General features: G+C 44.8%; 1 protein-coding gene across 4 annotated transcripts in view; it reads right to left on the reverse strand.

Moving 5' to 3' along the window:
- The window catches only part of SLC22A23 (solute carrier family 22 member 23), a 113,643-nt gene that overhangs the window by 8,784 nt on the left and 85,388 nt on the right, over positions 1-19,471 (reverse strand). For 3 of the 4 annotated variants that reach the window (XR_005103478.1, XM_037382333.1, XM_037382335.1), the window contains exons 6-10: positions 14,628-14,717; positions 9,171-9,273; positions 5,923-6,155; positions 3,288-3,320; positions 1,333-1,456 (exon numbers count right to left, since the gene is read on the reverse strand). Coding sequence is in view for 3 of the 4 variants with exons in the window: in XM_037382333.1 (XP_037238230.1) it covers positions 1,333-1,456; positions 3,288-3,320; positions 5,923-6,155; positions 9,171-9,273; positions 14,628-14,717 (583 nt within the window). In the remaining variant the exon portion in view is untranslated. The remainder of the gene's footprint in view (positions 1-1,332; positions 1,457-3,287; positions 3,321-5,922; positions 6,156-9,170; positions 9,274-14,627; positions 14,718-19,471) is intronic. The other variant, XM_037382334.1, reaches the window with a different exon arrangement.

Raw genomic sequence — 19,471 nt, forward strand, 5'->3', positions numbered from 1 at the left:
ATTTAAGAAAAATAGCTTGCAAAGTTCACACTGTGCATCTGACATTGGTAGATTCTCTTCTGGTTGACGTGGCCAATTCCTTATCTATGTGTCTTTCAAACAGAGACAAGGAGAAAATTAAAGAGGCATAAAACCACCATACTGAGTGACACACACTGAAGTAAATAGCTGTTAGTGTTTTGGGTGCTGTATAACCTCACCACTCACATTGCCTTTCCCTGTGGAAATAACGTTACCTGTAAAATACATTCACAAAGTCAGATTGCTTGGAAGAAAAGGCCATGGATCAAGGAGACTCTGGCTACTCAGCTGACAGTTTTGCTGTAATACTTCTGCAAAGTTATTGAAAAGGTATATAATTTGGAGGGGGAAAAAAAAAAAAGAGCGGAAAAAACCGAGATTCCTCTTCCCTCCACCCTCTCTTCCTCCCATCCATATGACCTACATTCCTGGGAAATTCAATGGAGGCCAGGCAGACTCCTGAATTGCTGCAGCATTGCTGAAAACATAATCTAGAACACAAAAGCACAACCTTTGTGCTGTGAAAGGTAATAAACAGTGAATACAGAAAATGGTACAAAAACCTGACAACACATTTTATGAGAAGCTCTCCAGCAAAGACCATCTGCCTGATTTCTACTACTGCCTGGGGTGAAAGCACTCCTTTTTAAAAAAAACTTTGAGCCTTTGCTAAAATAGATCTGGGTGCAAAGAGAAAGATGACTATCTGCAATAAAAGGCAAACCACTCACACTGATGCTGCTGTAGGAGAGGCAGACTTGCAGAGCACCTGTACACACCAAAAGCATTTAACACCACATGCTGCAACACCTCCTTTCCATCAAAGTACCCCTATAGCTGGCCTGATTAATTAATGGAGGCAGGGATTGCTGGCACCTATGTCCTCCTCTGCACACTTGTGGAATTTCTCTTTTAATATCAAGCCACATATTCACATGGTCACTGCTTGTACAAGTCCAGCCAGAGTATGTGAAGCAGTGACATGGTTCAACTGCACTATCTGGTTCCGCTAAGTATTTAAGACCATACTGCACTGCAAACAAATGCAATTCATGATGCCCAGCTTACTGAAAATCACCACGATGGGACACAAGGTGGAGCTATGGGAAACAAAGCCTCTGTCTACAGACAGGCATTTACTTGGGCAGACTGACTGCAGTGACATTAAGGAGCAGCCCAAAAATTGCTATGAGGTCTCCAACTATGGGGGATTTCTCCTCCCATACAGTGTATTAAGTTACACAGTCAGTTATCAATTAAATGAGGATAATTTCATCCCTACTCTTTGAAGAGGGGACTCCAGTGTCTCACCTGATTACTGTGGGTGTGATTTCAGCACAGAAGAACACGCTGAGGCTTCCAACCGCATGCGAAGAAAACATACCCACGATGGAAAATGCAGTAGAGAATTTGTCTTTGACACTGTCACTCATACCTGCCAAGACAAGTGTGTTTATGAACAGTGAGGATAAGGCCAAACTTCCAAGGAAGAAAACAAGGAAAAATTGTTTCTGTTACTCATCCTCCCTAGACAAGAACTTGAGTCATTTTTGTAATACTAATTTAAAACTGGTATTTATAAAATCCATTCCCTAAGCACCTGAAACACAAACATACCTGAAAAAAACCCCATAATGCCATGCCAAAAATGGCAGTGATCTCTGAATTGCTTATGTCCAGCCACCACAAAAAAGTAAAACCCAAGAAAAAAAATAGATCTTTGGGCAGTCTTTTAGGCACCAGCCGCTTCCCTCCCACGTTTGACAGACAAGCGGAGGCAGCCAGCGTTCATCAAGCTGCCAAACATCTGGTACAGCTCGGTGGCTTAGGCACCAGGGAGGCTTGTAGGACAAGAGGGAAAGAAATAACAGTGCTCCCGTCTCCGTGCTAAGCCCCTGCACATGATCAGTCTGCAGACTCTGCCCTAATAGCCAGCTTGACAGCCTTCACCTGACACCCTGGGTGAGAAAAGCTGATGCCAAGGACGGTGAAGCCCTCCCCTAAGTCACTGTGTCCAGCAAGGCTCTTTGCTCAGTCATTTCATGGCTGGATGGCAGCGAGGTTTCCAGGGGTGAACAGTGTCTACCAAGCACAGGGAGAAACCCCAGTAAATCTAAACAAAGCTAAAGGATTCTGTCTCCTGGCCACAATGACAATACATCTCTCATTTGATCCCTGCTCCCCACCTTCTGCGGGCAGGGATGGGATATCTGATCCAGGGTTGCACAAGCTCCCGTGGGTCCCTCCTGGCCAGCGAGGAGGCCACGTTGTTTGAACAGGCTATTGCACCATATGAGGGGAACACATCATGCCTGACAGGAGCACTAGGGAAAGGGCTGAAGCTTTGCGGCCAATGTCCCCCACCTTCCTCCAGCCAAGTCCCAAGATCTGCTTGGAGAAAGGGCTGCTCGGCAGCATGCAGTCTCAAGCAGGTGCACTCTCTGGGTTGGATCTAATGAAAAATAACACCTGCTTTTGTTCTTGCTGAACATATCAGCTGTCTGGAGAGCAAAAGGTATTTAGGAGCTCTTTGGTTACAACTTCCAAAACATGCTGCAGCCTGCTCAGGGCTAAGCTCTTTCTGCAACGCACCCCAAACTGGGGAGAGAGAGCAAATACTGCCAGCAGAGAAGGATGTGAGTGTGGCACCTTGCAAACTATGGGTCTCCGAGGTAACTCTTGCACAGCGGGTGAGGCTGCACTCCTGACCCTCCAGGGAGCCGGGGACTGCTCAGCAGAACAGACGCAGAAAAGCTGGGCAAGGTCAGGTCCATTAAATCAAATACAGAAGGGTAAATTTTGTTCCCCTGTAGCCTGTTACTGCATTGCTATTATAGTATTTCAGGCTGGGATAAGTGTCCAGGGAAGTATCTTCTAAAGGTGCCTAAGTCCCCTTATCAGAAGGGACTTTAGCATCTCAGATCTTTCTGGAAAAAAACAGACTGGCAATGTTGCTTCTGAGAAGGAGACTTTCTAAGAAAGCCTTGCCCCTTATCTAAAAAATAAACCTTGGGTGATCTTTGCACCTTCTCTTGACATGCAGAGGCGTGTCAGACTGTGGAGGGGATGCTACACTGAGAGACTGTATATAAACGAAGAAGCCAGCCTGCCAGCGGGGTCCCCAGGCACGGTGTAGAAGTGGCCTTTCCCCCTGCACCCGTCTGTGGGAGCAGCTCTCCTGCGGGTGCTTTGGCTCCAGCCTTTCAGATCTACCCGCTCCCGGGGGAGGGCTTCCCACACGGTGCTGACCCATCTGGAAAGCATACCTGAGTCTGGAAGTTGACTGTATTTTCCAATCACTGGATCCAAGACCACAGAAGTTAAGAGTACGATAAAAGTAAGAGAGAAAGGGAGAGAACACAAGAACATACTATTGGTTACATACTTATTTATTCAAAGGAAAAGAAACAAACCCAGGTAAATTCCACATGCCACCCTAGCCCCCTGCACCCCACTCCCACCCCCTGCCTTCTCCTTTCCAGTGCCATGGCTGGCACATCTTCCCCTGGCCACCAGATAGAACACACCATTTCCAGGCCCCTTTCAGCTGGAGGACAGCATGCTAATGAGGCAGTGATAACAAACACAGCAGTAAAGCTTTTTTAAGAGCCCCAGAATTACCACTGGGATTAACACAAAGGCCTCTTTGTCATTAATGAAGGGGGAGAAGAGAAACTGCCCTCCTGCTGCAGCCCCAAGGGAATGGCCTACAGAGGCTTTAGTTAGAGAGCAAAACTCTGGGCATCAGCACCATCACACTGGTGGGAGACTTATTTCTCACCAAAACCCTGAGCTGGTGGTCCATGTGCCACACTAGCCACCAGCTGCCATGTGTCCCAACCGCAAAGGAGCACATGGCAGTACTGGGAAGCAAGGGGCACAGCTCTGCTGGTCATCTCCCAGGTTCCTGTGACATCCCAGGTGACATCCCAGGGTCAGGAGGAAGGGCTGAACACGGCAAGCCTCAGAGGCCACCGTGGGTTTCCTGCTGATGGGGAGTACCCCTCTCGCTCCCTCACCCTCCTCCTCAAATTCTCATTTTATTTGCCAGTTACACCCAGACTGCGCTACGCTAAAACACGCAGGAGGCTGTAACAGGTATCATAAGCAGCAGGGTCACTCCAAACACTGTGCCTAGCTCTTCTGAGGAAGAAGTGGGGCATGGTCTAGAGCAGGGGGAGCCAAACTACTCTGAAGTTCAAGGCTGCCTTTGCTTCCTCTTCTCACGAAGAGAGGGAGAGGGGTGAGGGCAGGGTGGGGAAGGCTGGATGGCACTGAGAGCATCCTCGGTGCCGATGTAGCAGGATGTGCCTGGAGCCCATGGCTGCTCTCAGTTTTAGCAGCTTTGCTCACAAAACGACCTAAACCCGCTATGGAAAAGGTTGTAATGATTCCTACAGGGTGTTCCTCCCTACCTCCCTCACCCCTTTTTTGTTGTTGAAAAGCTGCAACCAGATCTTCATGACTCTGGAGCAGACTAATGGCTCTGGCATGCTTTCTCTCCACTAAGCAACTGCATGTTTATTACCTCAACAGCCTCAATAAACATCTGACATCCTTAAAACCCGAATAAATTAGACTAATTAGTATGGAGAGACCCTGATGGAAACCACCTCAAGAATGTGGAGTTTTGGGAGGCTGCACACAGGCACAGCGTGCATCTGCATGTGAATGGTCGCAGCCCATGGATGGGCTGGGGACTGCTGGACATGGTAAAGTGTGCTCAAAGGGAATGTAAACATCTGTGCCAAGCTGGGAGCAAACACACACGATGTTGGAGTTGCCTCCATGCCATGAAAGAGGTTCCCTGTTTTCCTCCTACACTCACAAAAAGCATGTCTGCTGAAGGTTCACTTAGTAAATGCTTTCAGGAAACACGATCTGTAAATATGGAACAATTCTTGCTGCCTCAGGGCTGCCTTCAGCATGTGGGAATGTGAAATCTTTCCATCCTTAATGCAAAAAACTTTCTCATTAAAGCCCTTAATTATTTCTAAACTTAGAAATGAAAAACAGCAACAAGTTGTAGTGTTTGTCGCATATCCAGTTTGTTCAAACCATGTCTCAGTGCTCTTCTCCCTTCCTTGGGGTGAGGTTTCATGGGGCAGGGGTCTAATGGTTGGCAGCTGTGAGAGGGCAAAGCATATCCCACCTTCCCTCTACTTCAACACCTCTCTCTGATCCATCAAGTTCAACTTCCTCATCCAACAGAAAATTAAGACAAGGCAATAAAATAGGGAAAGAGAATATTTCTTTAGCAGTTTAAATAGCTGAAGCAGCTCAAAAGGGCCAGAGAAAGGTCACTGCCTGCAAAGGAGAAGGCAGGATACTCTTGTTTTTGGCAGGAACAACCCATTTGAAAAGCTATGTCACCTCACAAAATTATGTGTATATATTCACATGGGCTATACATACACACTGTGCTAAAAGTAGGGTCTTTCAGCTGCATATTTCCATGCTACCTATATATTACTTGCAGTAGCAAGATGCTCAGAGCAGGCAGAGGACATACATCTACTGCTTTAACTTCTGTTTGAGGCCATTTGAGAAGCAGACTGGAGTGGGAAGGTTTTCCCTTCCCAAGCCCTAACCAGCTCTTTTCCCAGAGGTTATCTCACTGAATAAAATTAAAAGCATTTTTTGTTTAAGTAACAGTCCTAGAAGCAGCACCAGTGCTCAATGAACTTCACCACGGGGACTCATCCAGCGCACAACGGCTTTTGTTAATGAACCTAAGACAACAAGTGTCTGGGGAATTCTTCAAACAGATTCAGCTTCTTAAGCTAAGCAGGTGTACGGCATGTCAAATCTGAGAAAGTCAAAGGAAACGTTCATAATTCCTGGTCCCTTGTTTGCATGTCAAACTTGTGTGATCCTGAAAAGCTCGTGTCTCCAACTTACAGTTGAGAAGGCCCAGCTGCAGAAGTGATGCCAGGGCCGTAAGGATCATGAAAAGCAGGAGTCCTCCTCTCCTCCCCAGAAACCCAACCACTGGGCACATGGCCAGGCAGGATGCCAGCGCAATCCCAGCCATGGTGTAGTAGTCCGCGTAGAAGTTGTGGGTAATCGCCATCTTTGCTTCGTGCCCCATCATGCTTTTTGCAAAACAGTGGTGTATGCCATAACCAGTCAGCCTAGGGAAAAGAGGAGAGGGCAAGAGGAGATCATTGCTGAGAAGGCAGCCACGCACTGCAACGTAATTCAACGCAGGAACATGCTAATGCACGAAGAGTTTCTTCCTCTGCAGCAATACAACACCTAGTGCAAAAGGACTCATCTCAGACTTCTAGGTGCTGTAAAAATAAGCAGCGATCAAAAGCAGCAAAAGAAAAAACTCCACTCAACTAGGCATTTGCAGTCTACTGGCTTCATTCATATAACTGTTGCTTGTGGTACAATCAGGGTACGAGCAACTTCACGAGGACTCCTAGTGTGTGGTTGCTTTTCCCAGTGCACTCGAGAACTCCCATCTCAAGAAGGATATCTCTCTGTTCCCAGTGCATCCACTGACAGCCATAGAGCCAGCGCTGCTGGGATGAAGCAGCCCGTGTGCTTGGACAGCAAAACACCCACGCAATACAACCATGTCTTCCAGGAAGACCCGCCTGTCTGTGTCATTTGGTCAGACTAAAGACTGCATCTCACTTCCCAAGCTAGCCTGTTACAACTGAAAACCTCTTAGAAATGGAAGTCGCAGGTGCTGCAATGATTCTTACAACTATGAAACAATAAGCCCTAATTCGATCTATGAATTTACACCACCCTTCACAGCAATGTGTCTCCCCCTCTTTTAAAAAAGTTTCTTCATGATGCCAGTGATCAACATCTTGCCACTCCATTGCACTCGTCCTTCTCCTGTCTGCCCCTGCCCAGCAAATAAAGAGCAGGGTGCTGGAGGTACAGAAGTCGGATGAGAAGCCCCAGCATCACCCCTGATGTGGTGCAAAACTGCAGGAAAGCTGCTACGGGAGGTCAGTGCTCCCAGCCACCCCCGTCACAGCACAAATACCCCTGCTGGGAAGGGCCTCCTGCCCCTGGCATTTGGAGCAGACAAACCTCGTGTCACAAATTAATTGTGCCTGACAGAGCAGCAGGCACAGATCCAGGTCTCCAAAAAATGAATGGCAGGTACATTACACTGATACACCTCTATCCTCCTGAAGGTCAAGAATTTGAAGTATCTCTCAGTGTAAATTGGATATTAATATAAACATAGAAACAGCTGGGGGAATATGCAATTGCTGAGTGCCTGACAGCCCAGGGCCTGGGGAAATTTCTCTTCTGATCTTGTGAATCAATGCTATAGTTCAAAAATACACCCCCAATACCAAACACCTTCCCCTTGATAAAAACCTAGCACAAGTACTGGCTGTTACACAAGAATGTCATATAGACTATAACTAGATTGTTTTCCTAGATTATAGCTGACTCCTCCCATAAAAGAAATATTAATCAGCAAAAAAATGTTGATAAGATGGCAGAATTAACTGGTTTGTATCTTCTGTCTTTTCTGTGCATGCAAACACCCTTACTGAAGTTGCTTTTTAGGTCATGACCTATAAACTAAATGAACATATAATTTGAAGTTTGCTTTCCAGCCTGCTTCCCCAGGAATTACTCTATTATCTTAACTTGCTGAGCAGCTCAGAACAGTTGCTTTTAAAACTAAATACATTTATCCCCCTTGATGTCTTATCATTCCCTGCAAAAGGTTCCTTCTCCATGTTGCACACTACTAAAACTTAGTTAAGCCCCAACAGGGGCTTAGTACATTCCTTAACAGGAATAACAAATAAAATGAAATAGGTTTTTTTCCCACCCCCTAAAAACAAACATGGAAGCTATTTCCTCAAACACACATCTGCTTCATGCTCTACTTGGAAGGTGAACCGCCTCAATGTGCTACTGCCAGAAGTTATTCTTTGGGCTGCCTTGTTCTGGTTTAGGGAATTTCCAAATGTGTGTACTTTAAAGGGGTGAGGCAGAAAGGGAGAATTCCCTACACAACCTTTTTTTCCCAAATACAGTTAACACAGGCTACTAAATCTACCAGCTCAGCCTACGAGGAAAATTCTGTTTCCAAACAGAGGGAGTCACCCACTGGTGGGTGAGAGACACACACAAAAATCATAAAACCTGAGTTGATTCTGCAACTGGTAATGCTGGCAACCAACCCCTGAAGCCCGTGTGCCCCTGGGTGACTGCCCAGCACAGGGGCTGTCCCCTCTGGGGGGTGACTGACCCCTGAGCCTGGTAACAGGAGTGAAGGCTGCAGAGTAGGGCCCTGAAGTAATGAAGAAAAAGCCACAAGAGAGCCATGTACTTCTAAACAGAGCAGAGGATGGGGAAAATCCAGTCTTCTCCCCACCTCCCATTTGAAAAAAAGTCACAAAAAGAAATGGGCATTTTATAAGATCAAAAATTTAGAAAATCCACTGCCGCTACCCTACCCAAAATTGGGTTTGGTTAGAGGCTGAATTTTCTGCCCATCTCTTTCCACTTCACAAGGCACTCAGTTCTGGACAGAAGGTCTCAGAGGCAGATGGTTTTGCCCAGGTAAGCATGTCCAAGCCGAAGCCTTAGGAGCCGGACACCACGCTGCTCTGTGCGAGGCCACACATTCTCCCTGTGCGCCCCACACGTGATCTGGGAGCACTGAACCACTTTGTGATCTGCTTGTGAAGCCCTATCAAGCACAGCTATTATACAAGGGAGTAGGCTTGTATTTACTGGCAAGCAACATCTTCCTCTGCAGCACAGCTCTATCAGATGTAAACAACACAAACTTGCACTCCTGCGGCATGAATGATTTCAAAAACCCCACCCAGGCCACCAGCTGCAGGTGTCTGCGTGCGTAAGCATGTACCAGCACATGGCTGTGCAAGACCGCTGGTGACAACAATGCACTTGCACCACGACACCTGAGAAGACATGTGGTGCTGCTGCCTGAAATGGCTGATGAGTTCCTCCACGTTTGCCGTAAAAAAAAATAATTCCCTGCAACAGCTTGTGGTTTTCCAGGGCCATTTATCAGAGACACCAGTGAAGGGTCCCACGCTGGGAACCAGAGGAGCTACCCTATCATTTCCCATTACTGCTTCCAGTTCACCAACCACACAACCATCCAAATGAAGAGAGATCGAACTTACGAGTTTACACACAATACTACGATGTTCTTCCACAGGTTTCTTGTTCCCACCACTTTAACAATACAGACTTTCTTCGGTCTCCTGGTGATCTCCTTTTCCAGCTCTGAAACAAACCAAAGCAAAATCATTCTTTCAATGGGAAGAATGAGAAGGAGCAGCTTTGCTTGTGAACTACAGATATTCTGAGGGATGTTCGGGAGAGCAGGACACTATCAATTACACTAACAGGAGCTACAAAAATGCTGAACAACCTGCCTAAAGTCCATCTCAGGTTCCACTTTTTTTCTTTCAAGCTTCCTCTAATCTTCTTAGGGCTGAAGAACTGCCCAAGAACTTCACACCCCAAACACTCTCCCGGTTTAAAACATGTATGTAAACTAGGGGCAGTAAGGAGCTTGATCCCAGCAACCATGATATAAAATTTCCTGAAGAACTTCAGGGTTCTGTTAATTTTTAAATCCCCCTCCCCAGCAAGACTGTGTTTGTGCAGTTGTAAGATCTGCTGCCTTTCTGCAATGCACACCTGAAAAGCCATAGAAAGTGCTGGAGCTCAAACTAATTTTTTGTAGGAATTTTTTGAGGTTTCTTCAAATCCAGGTTTCAGAAAGAAGTGGCTAGGACGCTGTCAGCCTATCCTCCCTCCCTCCACGCCTCCACCCCCTGCTCCCCATTTCAAATATTTAAAATTGTTCTGATCAATGTCCTAAACAGAAGACATTTCCTTAAAGAAAAATTCTTGGCCATCGTCAGCTCTGATGTCTTTGCGTTTCAGAACTAAACCCTCACCATATCCTTAAAGTGCTGGGCAGCTCCAAGCTAACTTTTCTTTGCAATGCTAATAGTAAGACACAAGCCTTGCAAATATTCATAGAATCATAAAATGGTTTGGGTTGGAAGGGACCTCAAAAATCACCTGATTCCACCCCCCCTGCCATGGGCAGGGACACCTTCCACTAGACCAGGTTGCCCAAAGCCCCATCCAGCCTGGCCTTGAGCACTTCCAGGGATGGGGCACCCACAGCTGCTCTGGGCAAGCTGTTCCACTGCCTCACCGCCCTCCTAGTGAAGAATTTCTCGCTAATACCTAATGTGAATCTACCCTCTTTCAGTTTGAATAAATATTGCATCTGGTATTCTTGTTGGCCTGGGACAGCAATGAACGGCACTGCTTACTTCCCAAACATCATTAGGTTAGAGCTCCAACACCTCCCTAAGCATGCCAAGCAAAGCAGTTTCCAAACTACTGGATCAGTGAGGCAGCTGCAAGGGCATAAAGTCTCGTAAAAACGAAAGAAGCTGTGGTTATAAAGAAGCATCACAAAAATGATGCACTCCAAGGGTACAGGCTAGGACTGGGTTTCAGGGCACAGGCTTCTACTGCTGCTTTCTAGACTGACGGTGTTTACAGGCGGCAGCGTGGCCCTGTGCTGAACTGTGCATGCGTTCCCTTCACGCATGCATTCCCTTCATGCATGCGCAATTAGTGCTGGTGTCCTCAGTCGCCTGCACTGCCCTGCCCTGACCTCTGCCTTCCTCCACTGAATAGCAATCTCTTTAAGAGACACAAGACAGGGAAAAATGAAAGCAAGTCATGGATTTATGAACAAAACGAAAGACACATTTGTCTGCTGCTACTTGAAAGCTGCATCATAAAAATAATAAATCAAAGAAACTACTTATATGCAAATAGTTAAGCTATTCACTGCTCACAGGTCACTCCTGGTCTTCTACATAGAGTAACTACAAGGAATGCTTCTGAGAAAAGCAACAAAGGGTATTTTACATTAATGATTGTACTTAAGCAGAATATTGCTCTACTACTTTCCTTACTACCTGATAATAGCCATTTCTCCCCAGAATCTACATGGCGTGAAGCTCACAAAAGCATAAAAACAGAGGCGGAGCAAAAGAGGAAATTGGTCAAACTAATATTTGTACTACAGGAGCACCCAGCAGGCTCAGCAATGGATCAAGGCTATATTAAAAAAAAAAAAACCAACAGTAAAAAAAGATGGTACCTAATCTTGAAGAGCAAGGCCAAAATGATTTTTGTAGCAAGATTCTGGAAAGGAGTAAGTGGGGATGAAATAATTCAGAACAACTGAAGCAGTTAGATAAAAACATGGTTATAAAGCCTATAACGGAGCCCAAGCAAAACCTTCTACAGCAAAAACGTCAAAGCAAGCACTAGAAGCAGCACAAGGTTTTGAAAAGCTACTATGACTGTTTACTATTTCAGCTGAAGGGCAACAATGAAAATAACCACACAAACAATACACGTTGCACAGATTTCACGTGGACATAAAGGTTTACTTTCAAACTGTCTAAGAATGACCAGATCTGGCCTGTCAAAGTAAAACGTCATCTGTGTCAGCAGAAGACAGTCCTTGATGCCATATTCTTTGGATTTTCTTAATTAGTTTTTTTTTGTTTCTCAGAGTAATTTTTTTTTCTTTGGGAAAATCCAGTCTCAAGAAGAATCCAGTCTCAAACATTACATCAAAGAATGCACAGCACCTGACTTTTTACTGAAAGCCTTCTGGCTTTACCAGCTATTTACTCCTCCATCCCTCTACAACGTGTTGAAACTCCAAATCTAAGTAACCTGCTTCAGATGAAGGAGTCTCCCCAAGTCTCCAACACCATCTATCTTTTTGAGAACTTTCTCTTCCTTAATTTTTATATATACCAGTCAGATATTACCCCCCCCCCCAATCAATCATTTACAATAATCAAAATATCATTCAGATAGCAACGAATAAGCTATGGGAGTTGGAAAAAAGTCATCGCCTACAGAACTGGCCATCATTTAAGTGGCCTGCTGTCTTTGGAGGTCACCTGCCTGTACAAAAGGACCAGCTCGGACTGACTGTGATGGGCATCAGCTGAGTGACGGACAGCTCTTTGGCCGCCTGGACATTATAAATCAACGTTAACATCTTAAAAGAGAAGTTGAGCCAATGCCTATTAAAATCTCATGGAGCATACTATTGCTCTTTCTGTTGCTGGACTAACACCTGGAAAATTTCCCCTGCCCCCAACTTATTCTTTGATTTTGCACTGAAGTCACCAGTTCAGAAGGAATTTGCATTGAACATTTCAGTTCTGAATGATTTACCAGAAGGGTGAATGTGGAAAATAAAAAATACTTTTATCCATTTACTCAGAGGCCCATTATGAGTTTTCCCATACTCCGGAGCCCACACACACTCCAGGCTTCCTATTCAGGGACTCGGTAGGGAAACTATCAACAAGCTAACTCTTTATATCTCAGTGGAAATTAAAACTATTCATTGGGAGACTTAAGAAGTCTCACAGGGAGAGGAACCCTACCAGCTTCCAGCTCCCAACGCTGTTGAATTCTCGTGGGATCTTCTGCGTTTCAGGAGCATGGCTTTCAAAATCAGAAAGTATCTTTAAAGCCTTCAAATGAAGGCACCACCCATCTCTGCATCACTTGGCAAAGGCAAAATAGACACAGGTCAAATGATGCCGCCAAAAAAGGATGTCCAAAATGACAAATGTCCTGGGGTGATGGACTTCTGCTGGATTTTTCTGGCTGCTAAACGATACTGTCAGTAGCTCTTTGAACACGCAAAGAGCTATGGAAGCCCAGCACAGAGGCTCAATCAACCCCTGGAGCATGACAGCTCTGCAGCAGGAGGTAGATCAGTCTGAAATGCAGAGCTGAAGCAACCTACTCTCAGCCATACTGAGTTACTGGCACACAGGTTTATTTATACCTTCCAGGATTTCTGTCTCCATGAAGTCCCTTTGTGCTTATTTATTTATTTTTATCACAGAGAACTAGCAGCCTGAAACATTGCATTTTTGAAAAGCCAAACAGGAAAGGAATACCGAAGTCTATCAAGTCACATACAGAAATTATAAGGTGGGTAAAGAGCTGACTGATGGGAAGACAGCAATAAGGGACAGAAAAATGGAAATCATAAACAGATGGCAACAGTTTAGTGGCGGGGTGACTTGTCTGATTCTAAAAAAAATAATAATCTTGTTTAATAATTTCACTAGGGAGCTTGGCACAAACCTTTGGAATGTGCCAATGAAGTCTGGTGGTGACAAAGTGAGGCACTGCCAGCAGTACAGCGCAGAAATGGGACATTAGAGGGAACTGGGTGAGCTTGAGACCCTGCATTGCAAAAGCAAGTAAAAATGCAAAACACAAGGTAAGATACTCAGGGACTGTTGGGAAATGCTTCTGCTGCAAGATGAGCTTTTAGCAAATACTGTTTTGGACGGACTTGGTTATATGCTACTTGAACATATAGGCATCTTGAACTACTTGAACTATAAGGCACCAGTTCATTGTGTCCATGAGGCCTTTGCAATTCAGACAATGAAATACTGGTGCTCCTTTACAATTCCGGTCATCAATATTTGAGAAACTAAAGCTCTGGCAAGCCTATTTATAAAAGGAGAGGACACAGAGGAGAACTTCAGCTCAGCAAAGGAATGCGGCTGCTGTCTGCTCACATAGCATGGGAAAAGAGAAAAAGACATTTAAGATAAAGATGGTCACAGGAGCAAATAGGGAGGGAAAAGAGACAAAGGACCTGGACAGATACTGTGTATTTGAATGGAATGCTAAAAGGTACCCCAGTACAAGAGCAATTTGGAGTCTGGAATGGCCTTCCAACAAAAGTGCGGGACATAAATACTAAAACCATCTAAAATGAAGCTTATTTCCTGAGAGCAACGCTTTAACTCAATGACTATTATAGCAAAGGACTGATTGCAATAATTTGTTGCAATGCTGTATTTCTAATCACATTCAGAAAAAGATAAGAAAAGCCAGACATAAGGTTGCCACTGCAATCTTCAGTTGCTCATATGCATTAAGATACAGCACTTAATCAGATGATCACACATTTGTTTTTTCCGCCAGAACGCTCACTGCAGTCAGGAAATGGGCAGCTATTAATGATGTCTCTACCTTTCCCATTCAACATGTGTCCCTCAGCCTTATTATCCAAACCTCCCAGTGAGTACAAAATCATAGGTTTCCTCAGAGATATTCCTACAGTGCTGTCAGAATATTCATGTACTTCATAAATACCAATGAAATCATCTCCACCACCTTCTTGTAAGAGCAAGGACAAAGCTTATTCCTGTTTTGCAGGCAGGGAGATAAAATACAGAGGAATTGTGTCCAGAATGAGAAAAATCACACAGCAATACCCCTTGTAGGTGCCAATATAAATGCTGCCAGCTTTCTGCCAGTCAAGCCCCAGAATTACATGCTAGAGACAGACATTGGAGAAATTGTGATTAGTGACAGCACTGAAAGAGCCTGATTCCAGGGAATTTCCATTATCATACAAGAACATCCCTGGCAGACACAGGGAATGAGTACAGCTCTTCAGGAAGCATTCAGCTTCATTTCCCCAAGACTGTCCTCTTTACTTCTGCAAACCCTCTGCCTCATTCACTACACACCTTCCAAATTCTGCAACAAATGAGGAACAGACAACAGCTTCATTCCCACAGCATCGTCCATGCTATGCACAGATTCGTCCATCCTATGCCCTGTGGAAAAAATAGGTCGTAATCATGTTATTCAAGGCTGTATCATCATGCCTTCATGCCAGGAGGCCAAGCAAGGGTTGCCCAGGCAACCTGACTTCTTGCATTTCCCAGAGCATGACTTGGCAATGTTTACGTTCCTCTAACATTACCAGCATTAAAAAACCCGAACCACAACACAAAGAACACCTCAAATGTCATTGTCTGAAGCCATACCTGGGCCATCAGGAGGTTTCAGGTACCTACACATGCACTGCTGCTATCTACTGCCGGAGCTATGGAGGAAACCTCAGCAGGCAGAGCAGGTGAGTTGCACAGTACGGAGGGGTGAAGCACACATTTTAGGAGTGGATTTCACAGGAGAAGAGTGCTGAGACTCAACAAGCTTGACAGCTTGTTCTGGATGGAGGGGGGGGAGCAAAATGGTCACAGCCCCTTTGGTCTCCATGGTCTAGGCTCTCCTCTTTCTCTACAGCTGTTAATTGCCCCCAGTCCGTTGTTGCCTTTGCTCCTCTAAGTTCCCTCCAACTATCTTTATTCTTTGCTCCTACAATTCTTTTCACTCTTATTTCCTCTCTTCTCTGTCCACCGGTCCCCTCTTACTGTTCTGCTTCTCCACTTGGTTCCCGAGATCTCCTCTGCTGTCCACATCCAGCCTCAGCCATCCTCTCCCATCTCGGTGCACGTGAGCCAGGGGAGCACCGGCAGCACCAGGGCTTGCTGCCAGCCCTCTGCATGCGGTTCCTGCCCCATAAAGCTGGCTCCTCCGGGAGGAAAGGTAGCGCTGCAGACAGAGCCAGTGTGCCAGCCGGGCACAAAGCAGCTGTGACAGCCTGGAGCACAGCCAGCAAGAGTTTGTGGAGGACTCAACTAGTGAGAAAGAGTCATTCAAGCTTAAATAGAGGCTGACACCACCTCTCCTTTCTCTTTTTTTTCTTTCTCTCTTTTTTTTTTTTTACTTTTCTAGCATATTTGGCTTTTTCCCAGTGGCATCAAAAGGCACATCCTCAACAGAGCACTCTCTTTTCCCCCTGTCCTCTCCAAATCCTGCTGCTGTCAGAGGTCACTTCCACTCTCACCAGGGATACAGTCAGGGCATGTATGGGCTCTCCTCTTCCATTCCTGCAGACCTAGCCAGCAGAAAAGGACTTAACTGATCAGTTTTATTCTTGTTACTCACTATTTATCATGCACTGCATGTCCTGAAAGAGTTGCACAAACTCTGTCGGTTCCTGCTCCTGGAACACAGGGGACCACCAGGACCACCACCCCTCTGGAAAGCTGATTTAACATACAAGGGGGAAACAGAAACCACTGGCTGGTTTTGTTTGAGACAGAAATCTCTGTGGCTGACACAGAGTCCTTTGTTAAGACCTAAAGGCTTTTGTTAAGACCAAGTAGCACCTCGAACTGTTTTGACTAAATTTCCCACATTTACCTGACTACCCCCTGGGACTTGCATGGGATATTTAAGTTTGGCACCATTAAACAACCAAGAAACTGGATCTGGTAAAAGAATGCATCTGACAGGTTTGTACATAGCATCACATGGAGTTATCTGTATTAGGGGCCAGGGAACTTGCTTTCCTTCTCTAGCAAATACACCTGGCTCTTCATCTATCACAAGCTTTAAAACAGTAGTGTAATTCTAGGTGTGATGGTCTAAGGATATGAGTAAAGCTTTGTGGGGAGAGTTAATATCTTCTATTAGGGAAAGATACTTTCACATATGAGGTTTTTTTCACCCTTCCCTCTGCTATTTACCCAATGAAAAAAAATGCATGTAAGTACATAGATACAAGCCCCATGCTTAGGAAAAAAATAATATATAGCAAAACAAAACAGAAAACTAAAAAAAAACCTAAAAAAAAAATAAAGAAAAAAGTCATGGCAGTGTGTTGCTCAGCAGCAAGAAAGGTGAATGTAATTTTTTTTTTTCGATTAAAAGGAAAGCCCCTGAAAACCACAGCTTTCCTAACTGCAATCCACACACATATGCACACATAGTACTTGCCACCCCTGTACCCTTTCTTCCTCTCCATATTGCGTCCTGCACGCTGAAGTATTGGCATCTATTTGGATGCTTGATTTTTGCTGGCCACTTTTGTAATTACAGTAATATTATTCCTTTAAGCTTAGAAAGGAACTGTGGAAAGGAACAGCTCCAACCTGTCTGTCCACAGAGGAACTCTGGTTTGTGTTTTCATCTGGAGATGAGCAAAAAGGGGTTTTTGTTATTCAGCCTGGTCAGGTAGTTATTTTTCTCTTAAGCAACATGTGAAATGTCTCCCACCACAGGAAAAGATAATGAGAACCAAGAAAGGGTGGGTTTCCATGAAAGTATCAAGTCTGACACTCGGGTAGCTGCTGATACGGCTTCTCAAGCGGTTCATTTCCCAGCACACCCAAACATGCCAGCAGCGCTGGGTGCTGCTGGCGCAGGAGATCAGCTTGCAGCAGTCAGTCAGCTCCAGCCAGCAAACAGACCCTTTGTCCCACACAAAGACAAGACATGCATCCCACCAAAATAAGGAAAGCTGCCTAATATACAACACACCTTTAACAGGTGTAAGGACTGTTGGTGCTTTGGGGATTTCCAATTCCCCTAAACACTCTTTTCTCCTGTTCTTTAAACAGATGTCCATAATTCCTCGGTATTTATTTCACTCAGGTCAAAATTATTGTCCTGCAGCTGCACTGAAATGTATGTTTCTTTCTTGTTCCACAAAGGAATGGGGAAGACATGGGAAAGTTTTTAGAGAAATCAGCAGTGAAAAACCTGTACTGAATTAATTTTATCAATATATTTCATTTGCTCATGATTGAAGCTGACAGTTTTGGATAATGTTTTGAAATATTTGTCAACAAAATTCACAAAGCCTGTTTTACAAATGACATTTCAATATGCAGTTGGATAAAAATCATTCCCTTGATGCAAAAATGAACTTAAACTTTTATTTCTAAAAGAGGGCAGAGTGTTGAGCCAACTGGTGAAATTTTGAGACTCAGAACATTAGGGATGATTTAACCAGGTCTAATTAGCACACCTAGATTTCTTCAGCATTAAAGAAGAAAATACGACCACATAAAACCAGAAATCTTTTTATGAAGGCAAATTATTCCTGCCAAAAATCACAAGGTATATGAATCACTCAAAAATAAAGCCACTTAAAGGTGCTGAGGAAGCTGCTTTCTGTGTGTTTTGTAACCAACATCATCACCACTACATTACACCCCTGGGACAGACTACTGAAGATAAGGGCAATGTTAATTTACAACACTCTAGGCTCCTGTCAACATCCCTTGTCTCACTTTGTTTACCGTACAAACGCACTCCTGTACTATCTGGCTGGCTGAGTACTGTCCCTGCCGATGGTTTTCCCCAGGCAGAGGTTACCACAGCTGCTGGACCTTTCAGCTGCAGCTGGACCCCTGGCCAGACATCAATTGTTCTCTTTAGAGACACCTCCCAGGACAGCACTGGCAAACCACTCCTACCCTATGGATTGATTCAGGAACAGGAGATAAATTTTGCTTTTTTTCCACCCAATGCGTGGGCCACCTCCCTGTGGAGAAAACAAACCTTGCAGAAGGTTAGTGGCGCTTTCCACTATGGGCGGCATAGCCAAATGGACCAGTAAAAGCTTTCAGCAGGCAATGGGAACAGTGTGATTCTTCAGAGAGGAAAATAGGCCCCTTCACTGCTTGGACAGCAATTCAAAATTGCATTTTCTTCCATCCCAGAAATACTTCATCCACTTGAACGCTATTTCTTTTTATTACGGAACTCATATCAGCTGCCAAAATGGGTACATATGAAACTACTGTAACTCTTGTAATGATCTGTTATATAGGATACACTAATTTGACTGGTACATACGAGTTAAATTACAGTGGGGTTTCCAGCTGGAAGGGACTGCAAGTGAGCAGTTCATAATTTAAATGTATTGGGAGTAATTCAATCACAGGAGGCTGTTACAACAATGCAGCGAGGAATAATAAACAGCAGTACAATGGCCCCTAACTGGAGCACAACAGTTTTTAGCCCTTTCAGAGGGAAAACAAAGAATAAAACAAATCACAAACAAAACCCCCTCTACACAGATAGGAAAGCTCAACAATGGAGTCAAGGGGAAACAGGGATATCTGCATCAGGCTCAATGGCATCCTTTCTCCCAGACAAGTACCAGCTTTTTACCCATTCCCTGCTACAGCAACTACGGGCATGCGATTATAACACACAAAAGCAGAGAAATGTTTTCTTTGGCTTACTGACCCACTGGGGGGACAGGTGGGCTGCAGTTTGATCACATTCTTCATTTGGAATTTCTGCTTTTCCCCTGTCCTCACTCACAGTCAACACTCGCATGCACCCAGAATGAGAGAGAAGCTCCTTCCTTTCAAAAGTTTTAGTTAAGCTCATTTCATCCTTTTGATAGTGCTCCTCTTTTGCTCTCCCTACAGAAATGCAGTGTCCCTCCAGGGCTGGGTCAGGAAAGCCTTAACGTGTGGGGCTACAGAAAGATTTTAAAGAGAAAAAGCGAGGGAAGAAATAACAAAAAACCCCAACAACGTCCCAAACAAATGCAGCATTAACGAGGAGGCAGAAGTGACCATGTTCTGTATCACAAAGTTTGCAAAGGATAATCTACTGACAACTGCTATATCTAAATGTATTTGCAGGCAGAGAATCTATAGCATCAAGATGTGTAATAACGCTGTTTTCCACATGAAAGGGAGTCTCTCCTTAAACAGGG

This window comes from Falco rusticolus, chromosome 3 (genome assembly GCF_015220075.1).
Source record: "Falco rusticolus isolate bFalRus1 chromosome 3, bFalRus1.pri, whole genome shotgun sequence".
Lineage (NCBI taxonomy): Eukaryota > Metazoa > Chordata > Aves > Falconiformes > Falconidae > Falco > Falco rusticolus.